The 16,431-nt window shown below is 45.9% G+C and overlaps 1 protein-coding gene across 9 annotated transcripts in view; it reads right to left on the reverse strand.

Moving 5' to 3' along the window:
- Positions 1–15,593, reverse strand: part of tmcc1a (transmembrane and coiled-coil domain family 1a) — a 38,977-nt gene extending 23,384 nt beyond the window's left edge. Inside the window, exons 1-5 of one of the 9 annotated variants that reach the window (XM_072366532.1) lie at positions 15,526–15,593; positions 14,985–15,050; positions 14,750–14,886; positions 6,682–6,727; positions 5,513–6,415 (exon numbers count right to left, since the gene is read on the reverse strand). In XM_072366532.1, coding sequence (XP_072222633.1) covers positions 5,513–6,151 — 639 coding nt within the window. In that variant the 5' untranslated portion in view covers positions 6,152–6,415; positions 6,682–6,727; positions 14,750–14,886; positions 14,985–15,050; positions 15,526–15,593. Of the gene's footprint in view, positions 1–1,851; positions 2,206–5,512; positions 6,416–6,681; positions 6,728–14,749; positions 15,051–15,525 lie in introns of those variants that run through there. The other 8 variants (XM_072366536.1, XM_072366535.1, XM_072366534.1 and 5 more) reach the window with 8 other exon arrangements.
- Between the last annotated feature and the right edge of the window lie 838 nt (positions 15,594–16,431).

A 16,431-nucleotide genomic window follows, 5' to 3' on the forward strand; every position in this document is an offset into this window, starting at 1 on the left:
ACAGCATTTCGCCTCTGATGGGGAAACCAAAACACAGCAATCGACAACAAAAGGCAAAGGATGAGCAGGAAGACAGGTGGGCCTGTGGAGATGAGGCTTGAGGGAATGAGAAGAGGTCATCTGCCCAGCCCCCTCGTTTTCCAATAACTCCTATCATCCCATTTTTGGAACGGAGAGCGTGCAGACAGGCCCTGCAGGTCGTTCTGATCTCCCAGACATGGGGAGCCTAAAGGCTCGGCTTCTGTTTTATGGCAGATCAGTAGCTCAAATCCCACCAGAGTGTCTCCTCTGGACCTCCTTTCCTTACATGCTGAGGTCTATCTGCTGCATGCATTTCTGCATGTATACAACATGTGGAAACATCAGCAGCTAATCATAATTAGGGCAGATTTATCTACCTGGGTACCGAACTTTGGTTCTTTTAAGGCACCGACCGAAATGCTTTGGTAGCACTGAGTATCAAAACATGCCTCGTCTTTCGGTGCCAAGTTTCGGTACCCAGAGATTAGAACTGATCACCTTCGATTGGCTGTATCCGGTTGGGTCCGTGTCGTATGAGTAAACATTTCAGACAAGGGGCGGAGCTACCAGCCACCAAACACCTACGTCATGTTCCTGTGGAGCCCAGAAAAGACCCTGAAGGAGCTAAAATGGTTCCAGGAACTGAGGGTCGTGGTCCCTAGTTCCTGTATGTCTGAATGCACGAAAAAACGACCTGAAAAGGTTCTAGGAACTGCAAAAGGTTCCTACAGAGGGAATGTGCCTGATGTGGTTACGCCCACAGACGGCGTATGTAGTTGAACCGGTTAAACAATGCCACCGAGGTCTGAAGCGTGGCTCCATTTCACCAAGATTGATGCCAATCTCACAGATTCAGATTCTGCGATGCAACATGTGCCCAAAAGGCCAGCAACACGACTAATTTAATGAATTATTTGACCTGCACAAAGTCAGTTTAAGAGCAGAAAGTTGCTCCGTGTTTGACTGCAGGAAGGTCGGACCGCAGCCATTCGAGTCTGTGGACGCCACAGAGCCTGAGCGGCATCATTCAAAACCTCCACCTCTGGACTCGGCTTCATCTAAGAGCACCGAGGAGTGTAATCTCAATGTTACTGCAGCTTAATACGTGCAGAAAGCAGAGATGTTGATGTTTCTGAAGGAAAACCGCTGAGTGAAAAGTATCCTCAGTGTTAGACACCAACCTGGCAACCTGTTTGCTACCTGTTTCTGTAAGAAAACTGCTTGGATTGGAAAAAATACTTAAGATTTGTGCTTTTATGTCGAATGTAATTTCCTTTTTGTTAGAATTGATATTATAAAATAGGTATAAAAAAAAGTATCGTCCAGGATCGAAAAAATTTGATTGATAACCAGCGCTAATCATAATTAATCTCACAGGTCGAACACCTGCAGCAGAACACCAGGCTCCAAACAGAACTAATGCAGAGTTTCAAGGCAACACATTAATTATCTTTATCCGCACTACCACCAGGGGACAACTGTAGAGGATAATTAAGCCGCCTGTTAACAAAAGGAAGTCATAAATATAGTTATAATCCCACAATCATTACATCCTTCTGTGAGGGCCTGAATCGATCTTATAAACTGCTGCACTTAGCGCTCCAGTTACTCTAGTTACTGTTTAACAAGAGATAAACTGAGAAGACTCAGTGGCTGTTTGTAATTAGTCACATTTAAGTGAACAGACACTTTATCCCACAACTTGGCTTAAAACTAAACAGAGACCAGAGAAAGAAAGACAGAAAGATGTGGAAAACCCAAACATTCTAAAATAAAGATGAACACGGCTATGAATGGACATGGAGACACAGATAAGGGTCGAACGCTTACCTTGGAGTATTGTCTACGGAGACTGAAGCGCTGCACCATCCTCCCTGACTGACAGACACATCCACAGCTGGATCCCCTGTTCTACTCCTTTCTGCTGAGACCCTCCAAAGTGCCTCCTCACACATTCACTCCTCTCCAAACACCCATGTGCACACGCTTCTAGTCCATGTCGCTTTCCTCTACTGTGCAAACACAAGTGAGTAGAGGGGGGTGAAGAAGGGAGGGAGCCAAGAAGAGCGAAAGGCAACTCAGCTGTGTTGCCCTCCTCTCATATTCACAGGGAAGTGAGCTGCCGCATGCTCACAGGGACTCAGTCCCTCCCACTCACATGGCCGTCAGATCACAAATGATTTTCAGTAAACACCCCGAGAGGATCTGGAGCACAGATGAAGATGAGGTGCACGCCCCTCCACATCCTCAGAGCTAACTGCTAGAGCTCGGTTCTCAGTAAACTAGATGAGACAAGGTTGCCTCCTGCTTCCTGCCAGAGAGCCGCAGGGTGGGGAGAGGAGGAGGAGGTGCTGGTAGAGATTGAGAAGAGAAGGGGAGGTGGGGGGGTGGTTAGAGGAGGAGGGACCAGCTGACTGAGTCTATTAATTCTCTCCAGGGACAGTGGGAGTTGGGACAGTCAGGGAAAAGGAGAGGGACACAGGAACCGAGAGAGGATAAAGGGAGCTAAAGGGGGTGTAGGAAGCAAGGAAGGAAGGAAGGAAGGAAGGAAGAAAAAACAGAGGGAGAAAAAGCAAGAAAGAAAGAAAGCAAGGAAGCAAGAAAGGAAGGAAAAGCAAAGAAAGAAAGGGGAGAAAAACAAAGAGAGAAAAAGAAAGAAAGAAAGCAAGGGAGCAAAGAAGCAAGGAAGGAAAGAAAGAAAGAAAGAAAAAGCAAAGAGAAAAAGAAAGAAAGAAAGAAAGCAAGGAAGCAAGAAAGGAAGGAAAGGAAGAAAGAAAGAAAAAGAAAGAAAGCAAGGAAGGAAGAAAAGGAAGCAAAAACAGAAAAAGCAAGCAAGAAAGAAAGAAAGTAAGGAAGCAAGGAAGGAAGGAAAGAAAGGAAGAAAAAACAAAGAGAGAAAAAGAAAGAAAGATAGCAAGGAAGCAAGAAAGGAAGCAAGGAAGAAAGAAAGAAAGAAAGAAAGCAAGAACAATAGTGAAAGATGATTAATCGACTGAACTGATTCCTGATGCACATACACTTCAAACCTGCCATACAACCCCACAGAAAGATGTCACACCTACAAGGTCAACCACGCTGTTACTATGGCAACGCCGCCAGGGCATACATGCAGGCGGTTTGGTTCAGGGTAACCACGGCGACCGCTTGGATAACCTTAGCGACAGCTCTCCATTTCTGTGCCGAAACATGTCCGCGATGTCAGTTTTTGAGGTTCTCGTCTCAGCCGAGGGCCGCAGACGGACCTCAGAGAGGCCGACGCTCGCCGAACGGCGTCCGTCATCTCAGGTGAGGTCATTCACACGGGACTGACAGACGAAGAAGAGGGGAGAGGACTCTTAATTAATGTGGGTATCAAATAAAGCTGGACTCATGGCCCGATATCATTCCATCTCTGACTCGCTGGCACAGATGATTTAATTAACCCCGGGATCAGTCCGGTCTCCAACCAACATGAGGTCATAATGCAAACACCACCTCCCCGTGAACCAGGCCCCGCAGGGTTGCTGATCTGACAGCGCCCCCTGGTGGCAGACAGAGCAAACTGTCAGAAAGGTGGTAAAAAAACAAAACAGACATGGCAGAAATTACACTTAACTACTCTTAATTGCTTTGGGATTAACACATTTTTTCCAGATAGAGTTCATGAGCACAACATAATTAATAAAAGCAATAAAAGAAGCCGGTGACTGTGGTGAATGTGTGGGAACTCCTGCTCTTATCTCCCTGACGCAGTCACAATGGAAGCCGCTTTCTCCTCTGATGGTCATTTATCTTTAGCTTAACATTTGAGGATGTTGACTGATTCAGATGATAAGATGCCCAGAAGTTAACCCAGTTTTCTGAGTAACTTGGAAACAAATATCTATATTTATAGATACGGCGCCCTGTTTATTGAACTCTACCCATCAGATCCAAGTCCCTGATGTTAGCTACAAAGAGCTTAATGGAACGGCTCCATCTACTTGAATGCTCTTGCAAAGGCTTCTGTCCCAACTGGGTCCCTCGGTTGGTCCCAGGATTGTCGTCTAGCAGCTCCTACACCACGCCTAAGACAATCCAAACTCTGTTCATGTGTCGTCCCACGATGGTGGAATGACCTACCGAGCGCTACCAGAACAGGGGCGTCCCTGTCTATCTTCAAGAAGCTCCTGAAAACCCAGCTCTTCAGAGAGCATCTCCTATCCCAGCACTTACCTTGTACTTCCCTCCCCCCTCTATCTCTGCACTTTATCTTTCTGCACTTCCTTCTATGCCTGCACCCTATCTCTACTCTGTCCCCTCTGACAGAGTCGGACTCCTGGGTTCCTTCTATGTAGCTTATTGTTAGCTTTATAGAGCTGTTATATCTTCATTTGTAAGTCGCTTTGGATAAAAGCGTCTGATAAATACAGAAACAGAAACATATTCTGTGTGCATCTGGACATCTGAGCTTAGCTTAATGCTGTTTTGGCAATAAAGGAACAAGTTTTCCTGTGAAATAGTCAAATTAATTCAGCCACAACAGGGAATGTTACATCAGCACTATGGCGTAACCACGCATTCTTTGGGGGGGTCGTGTCCCCCCCAATATTGGGAAAATACCAACCTGTCCCCCCCAATATACAGAAGAAAATATGTAAAATGCATGTTCTCCTTTTATGAACCCTGTCAAGGGATCGGTCTCTTGTTATGTCTTATTTATTTTCAGTTTATTTCCGTGTGTTACCATGGGAACGTAACGGCTGCGCCGCGGTCGCCGTTGTTGATGCTAACAGCCAATGAGAGTGACCCACCGCCGTCTCAGCAGCGGCTCTCCTTATCTTTACGTTGGACTTCTACTTTTGACGGAGCCGCTGCTCAACAGAGCAGATTGTACCAGAACAGGAAATCCAACACAGAATCAACAAAATAAACTTCCGCCCCCTTTCAAAATAAAACAACTTAAAACAAAAATAACATTAGACTATTAGACTTTTCATTGTTAAAGCACATTTTGAGACATTGACACAATAGAAATGAACCTGGACTTAAAAGTCCTCGGCACATTTTTTGTCAAAGGAAAAGTCTGTAATTTGTTACATCATTAGTTATTAAAATATTTCCATAAACATGCTTTGGGTATTTGGTCGTTTTCCATTGGAAGCTGTCCTATTTGCTACAGAACTACTGGAAGAGCATAACTGTAATTGGTAGGTGTGTTTAAGGTCAGTAAACAGTAAGCAACTAACCAAAACAAAGTGGGGGGGGCAGTCACTGTCTCGGAGAAATTACACTATTCCTTTAGATGTGAATTTATATGGTCAATGTAGTCCTCTAAACTATGTTCTAAATGTCCAATTTTTCATATAGAAATAAAGAATTGTAGATAATGCACTCAACAATTTTGTTTTTCTTGGACCCCCCCAATGTCTAAACCATGGTTACGCCCTTGCATCAGCAGAGTCTCGCACAGCCAAAGAGACTCACTAATCAGCCTGTGTGGAGATGCTGATCAGTGGCTGCTGTCACTCACCCGCTCCGTCTCCTCCGTAGACTGGTACCCCGACGACAGGCCCACATCGGTGCCGGTGTACCCAGGGATGGGGCTGCTGGGCGTGGTGTCCGTGGTGGAGGAGGAGCGTGGGCGGCTGGTGTGACGCTGTGGGTCATGGGTATAGCGGCGCTGCGGGAACTGGGGGCTACCTCTTATGAGGGGATCCCGGTCTCCGCTCCCGGATCCCTTACTGCGCCGGCTCTGCAGGCTGGTCCCACGCCGCATCATGCCTGCAGCGGCTGAGGGAACCACAGGAGCAGAGAGACGGTCAGAGTCAGGACAGCTGGACCCCAAGGTGTCCTCAGGGCCAGAGGGGGGGGTGCCACCTGCTGACACCACAGAGGAAGACGAGGAGGAAGATGATGAGGGGAAGGTGGAGCGAGAGAGGGAGAGGCGTTTACGCTGCTGCTGGAACAGCTGTTTCAAGCCCTGGCCGAGAACCCCCATGCCCTCCCTGGCGTTTTGGCTCATTTTACTGAAAGAAGGGTGTTCTGACTGAGCTGAAGCCCTCCTCAGCCCTCCTGATACTCCTGAAGCTCCAGGATCTGAACTGCACCCCACCCCCTCTGGCCCCCTTTGACTCTCGTGTCCCTGCTGCATGTTGCCTGCTGACACCATATATAAATATATATATATCACGGCTGAATCGTCCAATCAAATAGTCCCTTACGCCTCCCTCTCCATCTGTCAAGCATGCAGAGGGTCAGTCTAGAGCAATGACTGAGGGACAGAAGAATAGAGAATATGAAAGTGCAGTAGAGAACAGTGGAGGTGAAGATGGGACTGTCTGATGGAGGTTTGGATGAGCTCATTCGCGGTCAGAGGGATGAATCCAAATTGGGAGCATGCATCTTTGATTCAGGAACAAGTAGCCTTGCTGGTCTGACACAAAGAGAGAGGAGATGGATTATGAGAGGCTGGAATATCAAAGTTTCACCTCAAGTTTAATGGAAATAATCCAAATCCCTCAGCATTCAAATATACTACTGTTTCACTTTCAAATAAAGGCAGACAAGCTGGGTCCAAATAAGGTAAAATGACACAAATATCACAGAAAGAGGCGTGAATTAAACACAAAATAAGCCTGGAAAGGTGAAGTGCAGAAGAGGGATGAATAAGGAGCAAAGATTCTACAAAAATCCACCTACCATCAGCTCAGGTGTCATCATCGTGTGACTCACTCTGGGGGAGGACCTGGCGGGAGAAAGGATGAGAAACAGAACATGTTGAAGTTGTTGAAGCTCATATCATCACTGTGGCCACTGGCCAAAGTTAGCGTATCAAATGGAGCGTGTCAAAAACGACCTAAACGATCTAAAAAGACCTGGCATCAATGCGTCACCATGGCAACAGCACCTGAAGGCAAACCACCTCCCCAGTCGGACGGCGAGTCCTTCCATGAACTCCTCAGGAACAGCTTGAGCAACTTGACAGAAAGCCCAAAGGGGTAACCACAGCTTTGAAACTCCACAAGACCCAAAACTGATGAGAGCTTCGGAGGAATTCACCTGAACATTGAACCAGCTGCCAAACACCTGGTCAAGGTCCAGTGTCCTGCTCTGGTGACACATTATGAAGCTGGTTGTTATATTATGGCTGATCAGTGTGTGTTTGCATCTGAGCGTGTTCCCTCAGGAGCTCATTTACTGTCCCCAAAGGCAGTGCTTCCTCAAGCTGTGGCATCGCCAGGAGACGGGGGTTTCCGCACTGGAAACAGCCGAAACAGTCGTGCCACGAGCACAAAGCACATGAAAGTACATCATCACCTCCTGCCTGAAGTGGCAAAAGCCAGCAGACACCTGAGAAAACAGAAGCCACCTTACTGGTGTCAGTGATCTGCTCAAAGAGGGACTCGGACACACTCAGCCCAAGCCTCCCTGCAGCATCAGCAGCTCCTGTTGAGGAGCGAGGCAGGAACATCCAGAGCCTTGGGGGGGGATAGTGACACTCAAACTATATTCTTTGAACTGCACACAGACAGACAGACTGAGGGAGAATGAGGGTGAAGCTATTTCCTGCTCCAAGTGCTGCTACCTCCTTTATTAATAGCAACACAAGAAGAAAACGGCACAGCAGCACAGCAGCTTCTACTTTCTGCATCTTTTCTGCTAACCTGGCAACTAAAAGTCCACAGACAGTCTTCTTAATTAACAGTTAAAAGTGGTAGCTGCCGGTTAAAGTGACCGCTGCCTGTCAGAGAGAAAGCAGGTGATACACAGGTCCCACCAACCATCTGCTGGCTGCTGAGCTTCTGACACCAGCAGCACAGCTTCACCAGAGCACCAGAGTCCTTCACCTCGAGGAATAAGAACAATTCATCCAACATCCTGCAGCATGTTCCCGGCAGATGTGTGTGAAAGGACTGACTCGGGTAGCTGAGCATGAAGTGTGATCCATGATTAAACGGAGAGGTGCATCAGTTAATCCTGTCCTGAAGCTGGAGCTGCAGCTAAACCTTTGGCCACCCCTGTTCCCAACCCTCCCTCTGTTTCAGTAAATCCTCCCTCTTATCCCGAGGCTGATCCCAACAGTGTTTTCTTGATTGCCTGCGGTTTTATATTCAGTCCAAATCCTCTTTCAGCAGCCTTTGTGCTTCGTTGTCAGACTCTGTCAGACTTCGGCTTGATGATCCACCTTGATGGAGCGACGGCACCCTAAAAATGTCCCATTCTGACTAAGACCACTTCATTTCACGGCATTAGAAACGACGAATGCAAAAGACTGCACATCTGGCACAGCTGCAGCTTCTATTATTCTGTCGTTACTGTTGAAAAGCTCAGAAAATAATATCACCGATTGTGTTTATCAAAAACGTTTTCTTGGGATGCCCTGCAGAAACAATGCATGAAGAAAGTGTAATAACTGGCAGTTTTTCTAAGTAGAGCAGCAGGAAACAACATATTATGGTCTGGTTTGACCACAGACAGCTCAGTGGGCCTCGGTGTCACAGAAAGCCGGGTTGACAGCCTCTGCGAGTCAGCATGTTTCTCAGAAATTTCACAATGCTGTCAGAGGTAAGTGACACATGACTGAACGGACAACAGCCTCTCCGGCTGTCACCCTCGGTTAATCCCTGCTACAAACACACACACAAGCCTCTGTCTCATTCAAATAAGCAGGAAATATGCAAAAAAACAAACCTTCCTTTTCCTCGATGAGAAAACAAGCAAATTAGGTTTTAATCAACGTTCAAAATTAATCATCTGAGAGTAAATTCCAACACATTCTCTGGAGCTCCCAGGACAGAAAATATGCAACAAAGAAGCTCTGCTGACGTGACACATCGATTACGATGTGGAACAAAGTAAAGTTCAGTTAAGTTCAGAGATCAAAAGGAGGTTATTTGCACAATTGCACTCTTTAGATGTCAGTTCTACTTAATTCTACGCTTGTGGAGTGGAAAAAAGGAAGGAAGCCGACTGTCAGGACCAGCTCAAAATGGAGGTTAATCTGGCCCGTCCCCTCTGACCCTGAAGTAGCCAAACATAAAGTCGGGTAACTCAAAATATGGATACAGCTTAAACAAGCCAGTGCAGTGTTTCCAGAAGAGTCTGAGCTGGCGTGGAATAGAGCGCTCTTTGTTTCCTCCGAGCCACACACTGGGCCATCGCTGCTCTTTGTGCGGCGCCTCTTTCACTGACAGACGCACATCAATAAGAGTGGAATTAGGCCAGAGAGTTCTGTCAGTTACGCCTGTGCTGGAGTGCACACGTGCAAAAGTGTGCGTTTGCTTCAGGGACGCACACAAAAAGCAGAAATCACACGAATGCATGGACCGATGCAGTGGAAACTGGACCGTATCTCATTCAGCAGCTGCAGAATGACAGCATGGCCAGGAAACAGGAACAATCGTTATTGTATTTATGTGTGTGTGGGGGGGGGGGGGGGGGGGGGAGGCAGATAATAGCACAGTTGTGTCAACTGTGACAGTAAAGGAGATGACTTCAGCACACTGCACAAAGTGTGATAAGAGACACGACTCTTTGTATCAGATGGTGATCGTGACTGAGTGAAAGAAGAGGGACACACTGGATCAAAGACTGGATCCATCGCTCCGTGGCGTGTTTCGCCTCGTCGTGTCGGGTTCAACCGGAGAGCAAGGCACAGCGGGTCTCTGAATGAGGAGGCGTGCAGCAGGTAGCTCGCTGTAAACGGAGGGCACAGTGCCCTGTTGTGCAAGATGAAACCCGCAGGGAGGCCCCGATGCCAAAGTTAGGCTCAGCTTTCCAGGAACAGGACCGACCAGATGATACGACGATTCATACCAACGTGCGCCTGCATAACATCATGACATCACAGGCTAAAGTTGCTAATACAGCAGGGTTATCAGTGGATTTCTCTCACTTTCTTAATAAAAAGAAGGTTTTCAGGAGATTTCTCGAGATGCGACATCCTGGGCAACGGAAGACGAGCACACAGAACATTTCAGAACACAAACTGACTCAAATGGCGCAATATTGGGGGTGAAGCAAATCTGAGTCATCTCAGAATACGAAACCGGGTGCAAAGCAAGAGCAGGAGAACTGTTATGTTGATCTACTGTGGCTGAGTGGCTGCAAACAGCAGGTCTGAAGCACAGGTGAACAATGCTGGGGGACAGCAGGGAAAGCCTGATGTTCTACATTCTTTGCAGCATATCTGCATTTAGCATTCAGCACAGGCCCTCCTGGTGTTATTTTGACTCCTTTATGAATGAATAAAGCTTTTTGTGACATCTATGCTGGTAAATTACGATCATATTCAGCCCATTAGAATCCCACAAACACATGTATCATGCTTTGGAAGCGCTGTCAACAAAATATATCCAATTCAGTTTTATTTATATAGCTCCAAACTCTCAAAGCACGTGAATAAAACAGTTCAATTCAAGCCAAGTGGAGTTCAGCTCATTGTAGTTGTGTCAGAACGGTGATGGTGAAGCAGAGCCCGGACGCAGATATTCCAGCTGAAAGCTTCATTTTATTTAAATGTCCAAACCAAAAGCTGTTATATCTTCATCTGTAAGTCACTTTGGATAAAAGCGTCTGATAAATACAGAAATATAAACATATTCTGTGTGCATCTGGACACCTGAGCTTAGCTTAATGCTGTTTTGGCAATAAAGGAACAAGTTTTCCTGTGAAATAGTCAAATAAATTCAGCCACAACAGGGAATGTTACATCAGCACTATGGCGTAACCACGCATTCTTTGGGGGGGTCGTGTCCCCCCCCCCAATATTGAGAAAATACCAACCTGTCCCCCCCAATATACAGCAGAAAATATGTAAAATGCATGTTCTCCTTTTATGAACCCTGTCAAGGGATCGGTCTCTTGTTAAGTCTTATTTATTTTCAGTTTATTTCCGTGTGTTACCATGGGAACGTAACGGGCGCGCCGCCGTCTCAGCAGCGGCTCTCCTTATCTTTACGTTGGACTTCTGTTAAGTTGATCCACTGTGGCTGAGTGGCTGCAAACAGCAGGTCTGAAGCACAGGTGAACAATGGTGGGGGACAGCAGGGAAAGCCCGGCAGTGATGTTGGACAGAACCGAGGACCGATAATTAGTCATCACCATGGTGCATGTTGAACATTATCCTGCTGTTTTGGGAGGGGGGGGCTGTGCTCATCATCCCAGAAAGTGCAGGAATGAGTGATTTACAGCAAACACAGCACTGGCTGAATGTGTCCAACCAGTGGAGATCATTCTCTGACCAGTGCACAGCAGAAGGATTGAGCCCAGAATGTAAAATATTTCATATGAGCAGGTTCTATACGTCACCAGATGAGTGTTTCACAGTTGTCACGTAGTTCATATTTCAGCAGGTTGGAGTAGGGCATCATCAACTGTCAACAGGATGGAAACCACCCACACACCAGCTGAATTCTCATGCCAGCAGTGATTCACACATCCAGGAAGAACTGGCAACGCATGCAAGGGTTAATGCAAACTGCACAGCAGAGGAGAGAAAGCTGCCCGTTACAGAGGCCCGTTATCAGGCTACCGTTTGAATCTGTGCCGCCAGGTGGGAGAACAGCTTTATGCAGCTAGATATAAAACATCTGCAGCTTCCCCATCTCAAATGACTCCTCGGTCAAACCTCTGGGCTCAGGTAACCAGAGTCCACTCGAGGGATTAGTGGGGAGCAGCAGAACCAAACACAGCTCCAAGCACCATACCGGGCTGGTCAACAAAATCAAGACTTTAGATGCAATTTTATGTTTCTTTTCATCTCAAAACCATAAAATCCATTCATCTAATGTTAATGCAAAAGCTCCAGCAGCTGCAGAACTCCCCATGCGTTTACCTCTGGCTGCTGTAGCATCATACAAGCTGTTTCTGCACTTTAAAATGGATTTTTGGGACACGTTGGGACCTTGGATTCTGCAGAGCAGGAAGTCTTCAGGCACCTGACCACTGTTTTGAGACCTTTCTGCTAACTTAGCGCTACAACAAACCCGTTTAAACGCGGTGCCTCCTCTCTGTAAGAGGGACTCAGACGGAGGGAGGCATGCATCCCGTTGCCACTGGAAACCACAGCCTTTACAGAGGAATTTCACCTTCTCTTGAAGTGTGGGAGAAAATAAAGCTGCTCGGCCGACGGTTAGAGAACAAGCTGCAAAGATGATGCACACAAACGTTTTCTAGGCATCTGACTTCTGGTAGCAACACACAGCTTACTTTCTTACTTTCTGTGCTTTCCACACCAAATCTCTGCTGGTGGAGGACGGAGGTGACAGAGGAAGAGAGTGAAAGGGAGGGAGAGGAAGCAAAAAGTAACTGGAGATGTGGCTGAGAGAACTGAGCCAAACAGCTGACTGACTTCACAGGGCGGAAACAAAAAAAGGTTTAGGAAAACGGCCAAAAATATCCATAATGCTGCAACATTAGATCCCGGTGCTTTGTGTTAATGGTCAGGTTTACTTTCTGAGTTAAAAATGACTCAGTATTAGCACTCTGCAGATTGATATGAGGGTGATGATCCATAAACTGAAACTGTTAGTTGATTAAGAGTGCAGCAGCGTGTAAAATCCTATTTCTAAAGACAATATAAGAAATTAAAAATGTTACGCATCGTCATATTATTGACAAAATGTTATTGACAAACCATCAGCTGGTTATAGGTTTGGACCACAGGCGCCTGCCGTAGGCCAAAGGCTGGAAAACTCTGGAGCTTCGTGACTAAAACTGTGTGAAGGAACCAGGGCTGAGCGATTTTATCGATACCGCGATATATATCGATATTTTGTTTCCCAATAAAGTATCGATTTTTCAGACACGAGTATCGATTGTTTTTTTGTTTTTTTTTAGCAAACTTTATTGAAAAGTTAGTGAAAACACAGAACATTAACATAATACAAAGCAATGCGGGGGGGGGGTCACATTATACAAAACGGTGATAAATTAGTTCATAAAAATGTTTAATAAAGTGCATAACTCAGTGGTTTTTAAGACTTTTCTGTTTATAGAATATAGGATTGTTGTAATTTATTGTTTGAGCTTCTTCTCAATAATTAAAAAAGATGTTTTGTGATTATAGAATTTGGATTTGTGTTTATGGTATTTAGCAAGTAAAACAAGCAGGTTGATGATGTAATATTAACATAAACATGAGTCTGAAGACACGTTTGTGACATGTTTGTTTGTTGTCCTTCCGGTTCAAAGGTCAAAAATCAGTCCCTTTAAAATCTTTCAGAAAATTATGTGTAGTAAATCGTATCGAATCGTATAAAATCGTCGTGTATCGTATCGTGAGATTAGCTATAATATCGCTACAGCCCAAGTAGACATGATTTTCATCAGCTTCAAGGTTTTCATTCATAGAAAAATCTGAGTTATTACCCATGAAGGGGAGCTAACAGTCCCCTAATTAGTCTGTGGCACATCTAAACATTGTTAGCGCCATAAGAAGACCATGAAGGCAGCAGTAAAGACGAAGTGCACGGACAGACGGAGGCGATAAACGCCTTAAAATGAAAAAAGTGCATCAGAATCAGAGCTGTGGGAGGAGGACCAGCAACTACTGCTTTATCTGTAAGAAGCCGGTAAAGAACAGATGATCAGGAGAGACAAAGACGTACAACTTGAGCCTGAAACAGCGTATTTGCCACCCTCACACCAGAGAAAACCTAATAAACCCTTATTACTCTCTTCCATACCCCTCTATGCATGACTGTGGCTCACAGGCGCAGCGTTTTATAGCAGCTTTATAGCTGAATAAGAGAAATAACGTCACAGCTGCATGCTGTCCTGGTGAAACTGAAACATGAAGAATACGTCTTCCTTTAAAAAGATCAGCCTCTGGCCTCAGGACCTTTGTACGCCAGAGCGATGCAATCAAAGCAGAGACGAGTTATGCTGAATAAAGCAAAGGCTTCCGTGAAACCGAGCTCCTCTGGGTGGCAGCCAAAACTTCACACCGACGATATCCAATTTACCTACACAGGCGGAGGGTGTTAAAAAGCATAGATGCAGTTTTTCTACACTTTCCAGTTAATGCAACGATTTGCACGTCATTTCCTTCTGTTTTTATTCATGTTTCACATATTGTCCCTCGTTTTATTCAAAGTAAACAATCAAAAGATTGCAGCCAGGCTGCAGGAGCGATGATGTCATACATCAGTAAGCCAACACTGTCCAAGATCCTCAGAAAAACAGCCTTCTGTCTTTTTCTACCAGTTTATGTAACGTCGGTCTGAATAAAAGCATCACATTCAGAAATATACTCCAGTTCATTTCATGTTATCGTTCTGATCCAGAGTCAGAAGCTGCCTGTACACAAGGTGCATTAATCACTGCTTCCGACTGTGTTAATCTTAAAATCTCATGTATGCGCATCCTCACCACATCCAGCACAGAAGAGTTACAAGAAGTACGCGTCAGAGAGCGCCACTCCATCTTTAAAAGCCGGAGCGCACAACCACGAATACATAAATCAGACACATTAAACTCATACAAAGGCTCAGCTCCAGAAGGAGAACAACGTGAATGCAGCAAGAAACAGAAGGAGGAGGAGGAGGAGGGTGGCGTCATCACGGTGGTCTGACCATCCGACTGAGACGTGAATGGCTGTGGTAGCAGCAGTGCCCTGGAGGGGCAGCCAAGCTCGCAGCCACTTAACAGCGCGAGCTGAGCAGATAGTGGGACGCATCGTGCCACCCAGACCCCCCCAAGCCTCGCTGCACAGATGGAAATGCTTATCAGACTGTGTGAGTGGAGGAAGTGGGTGAAAACAAACCTTCAGTCCATGATAACGACGCAGAAGTGAGTTTCTCTCACTGCAGAGACGATAACAACCCGCCACATGAAGCCCACACAACTTTCAAAGCTTCCTTGGCTCATCTGTGCGTCTGCATCTGACTGATTGGAGCCTCCCTGACACAAGAACACAAGACTTAGCGAGGCTTCAAATATCCAATCTTATCAGACCATGAAACTGTCTTCGTTTAATTTAGGAGAGGATTTGGTCAAACTTGTGAAATTGACAGGTCCCTGGCTATGATGGAGAGCCTCGGACGCGCATCCAGTGGAAAAACCTGCTGGAGACAACAATTAAAAAGATAATTATTCAAATAATCACAAAGCGGCCACGGATGCTTTCTGCAAGAGATTAAACTGAGTCCTACATTCAGCTAACAGAGAAGTGTGCCCGCTGTAAACACTGTGATGACACTGCAGGACCTGACATTTAGCGAGCGTTACGAAAGATGAGTCCCAAAAGTGTTGAGCAACACAGAAAGTGCTTAAAACTAAATAACCTTCCCGCGTGCGGTGCAGAAACACTGAGCTGAGCAGAGACCGCTGAAATATTAGTTCAGCGCAAGTGTTTTCAGTCAGCCGCAGCAATGTGTGAACGGACTCGGTTGACAGTCCCGTTAGTGTCATATTCTGCAGAGCAGCTACTTCGGTGAAATATCGATCTATCCACAGTCTACATCCGCGCATCCCACGCGCGCAAACCGACGGTAAAAACCACCCCAAAAACATTAAACTGGAAACATATTTCACACTTACATTGGTGACAGCAAACTGTTGAAGCTGACACAGGCGTTCAGCAAACTACACCCCTCCTCCGAGTGCTGTGCACTTCACGCCACAGGCCGCCCCACCTCCCAACGACCCGGTCTGACGTCATCGCGTAAAGCGTAACCTATCCGGAAGCAATTCAAAGATTGTGTTGCGACAAGATGGCTCACGTTGCCATTTAGATAGATAGATAGATAGATAGATAGATAGATAGATAGATAGATAGATAGATAGATAGATAGATAGATAGATAGATAGATAGATAGATAGATAGATAGATAGATAGATAGATAGATACTTTATTGATCCCGAAGGAAATTCAAGCATCCAGTAGCAAAAAAAAGTAACATAACATACATTAGGATCTATACAGAAACTATTAAAAAACTAAGAAATAACTGTAGAAATAAAATGTTTTGTACAACTATAAATGTTTTGTACAACTATAAATTATTCACAAATATAAAGTGACCGTAGAACTAGGAGAAGTCCCTGACAGCTGTTGTACAGCCTGATGGCCAGAAGGACAAAAGACTTCTTGAGTCTGTTGGTGGAGCAGCATTGAGACAGCAGCCTGCCAATGAACACACTCCTCTTCCTGATGAAGGTGTTGTGCAGAGGGTGGTGGGCGTTGTCCAGTATGGACAGCAGTTTGTCCAGAGTCCTTCTCTCTGCCACTGTCCCCAGAGAGTCCAGCTCTCCTCTCCAGTCTGTCCAGTCGGGCAGAGTCCCTCTTCTTGCTGCTACCTCCCCAGCAAACCACAGCGTAGAAGAGGACGCTGGCCACCACCGACTGGTAAAACATCTGCAGCAGATGTTGAAGGACCCCAGTCTTCTCAGGAAGTACTGTCCTTCTCTGTCCTTTCCTGTGAACAGAGCCTATGTTTGCTGTCC

This window comes from Leuresthes tenuis, unplaced genomic scaffold (genome assembly GCF_036924035.1).
Source record: "Leuresthes tenuis unplaced genomic scaffold, fLeuTen1.0.hap1 SCAF_16, whole genome shotgun sequence".
Classification (NCBI taxonomy): domain Eukaryota; kingdom Metazoa; phylum Chordata; class Actinopteri; order Atheriniformes; family Atherinopsidae; genus Leuresthes; species Leuresthes tenuis.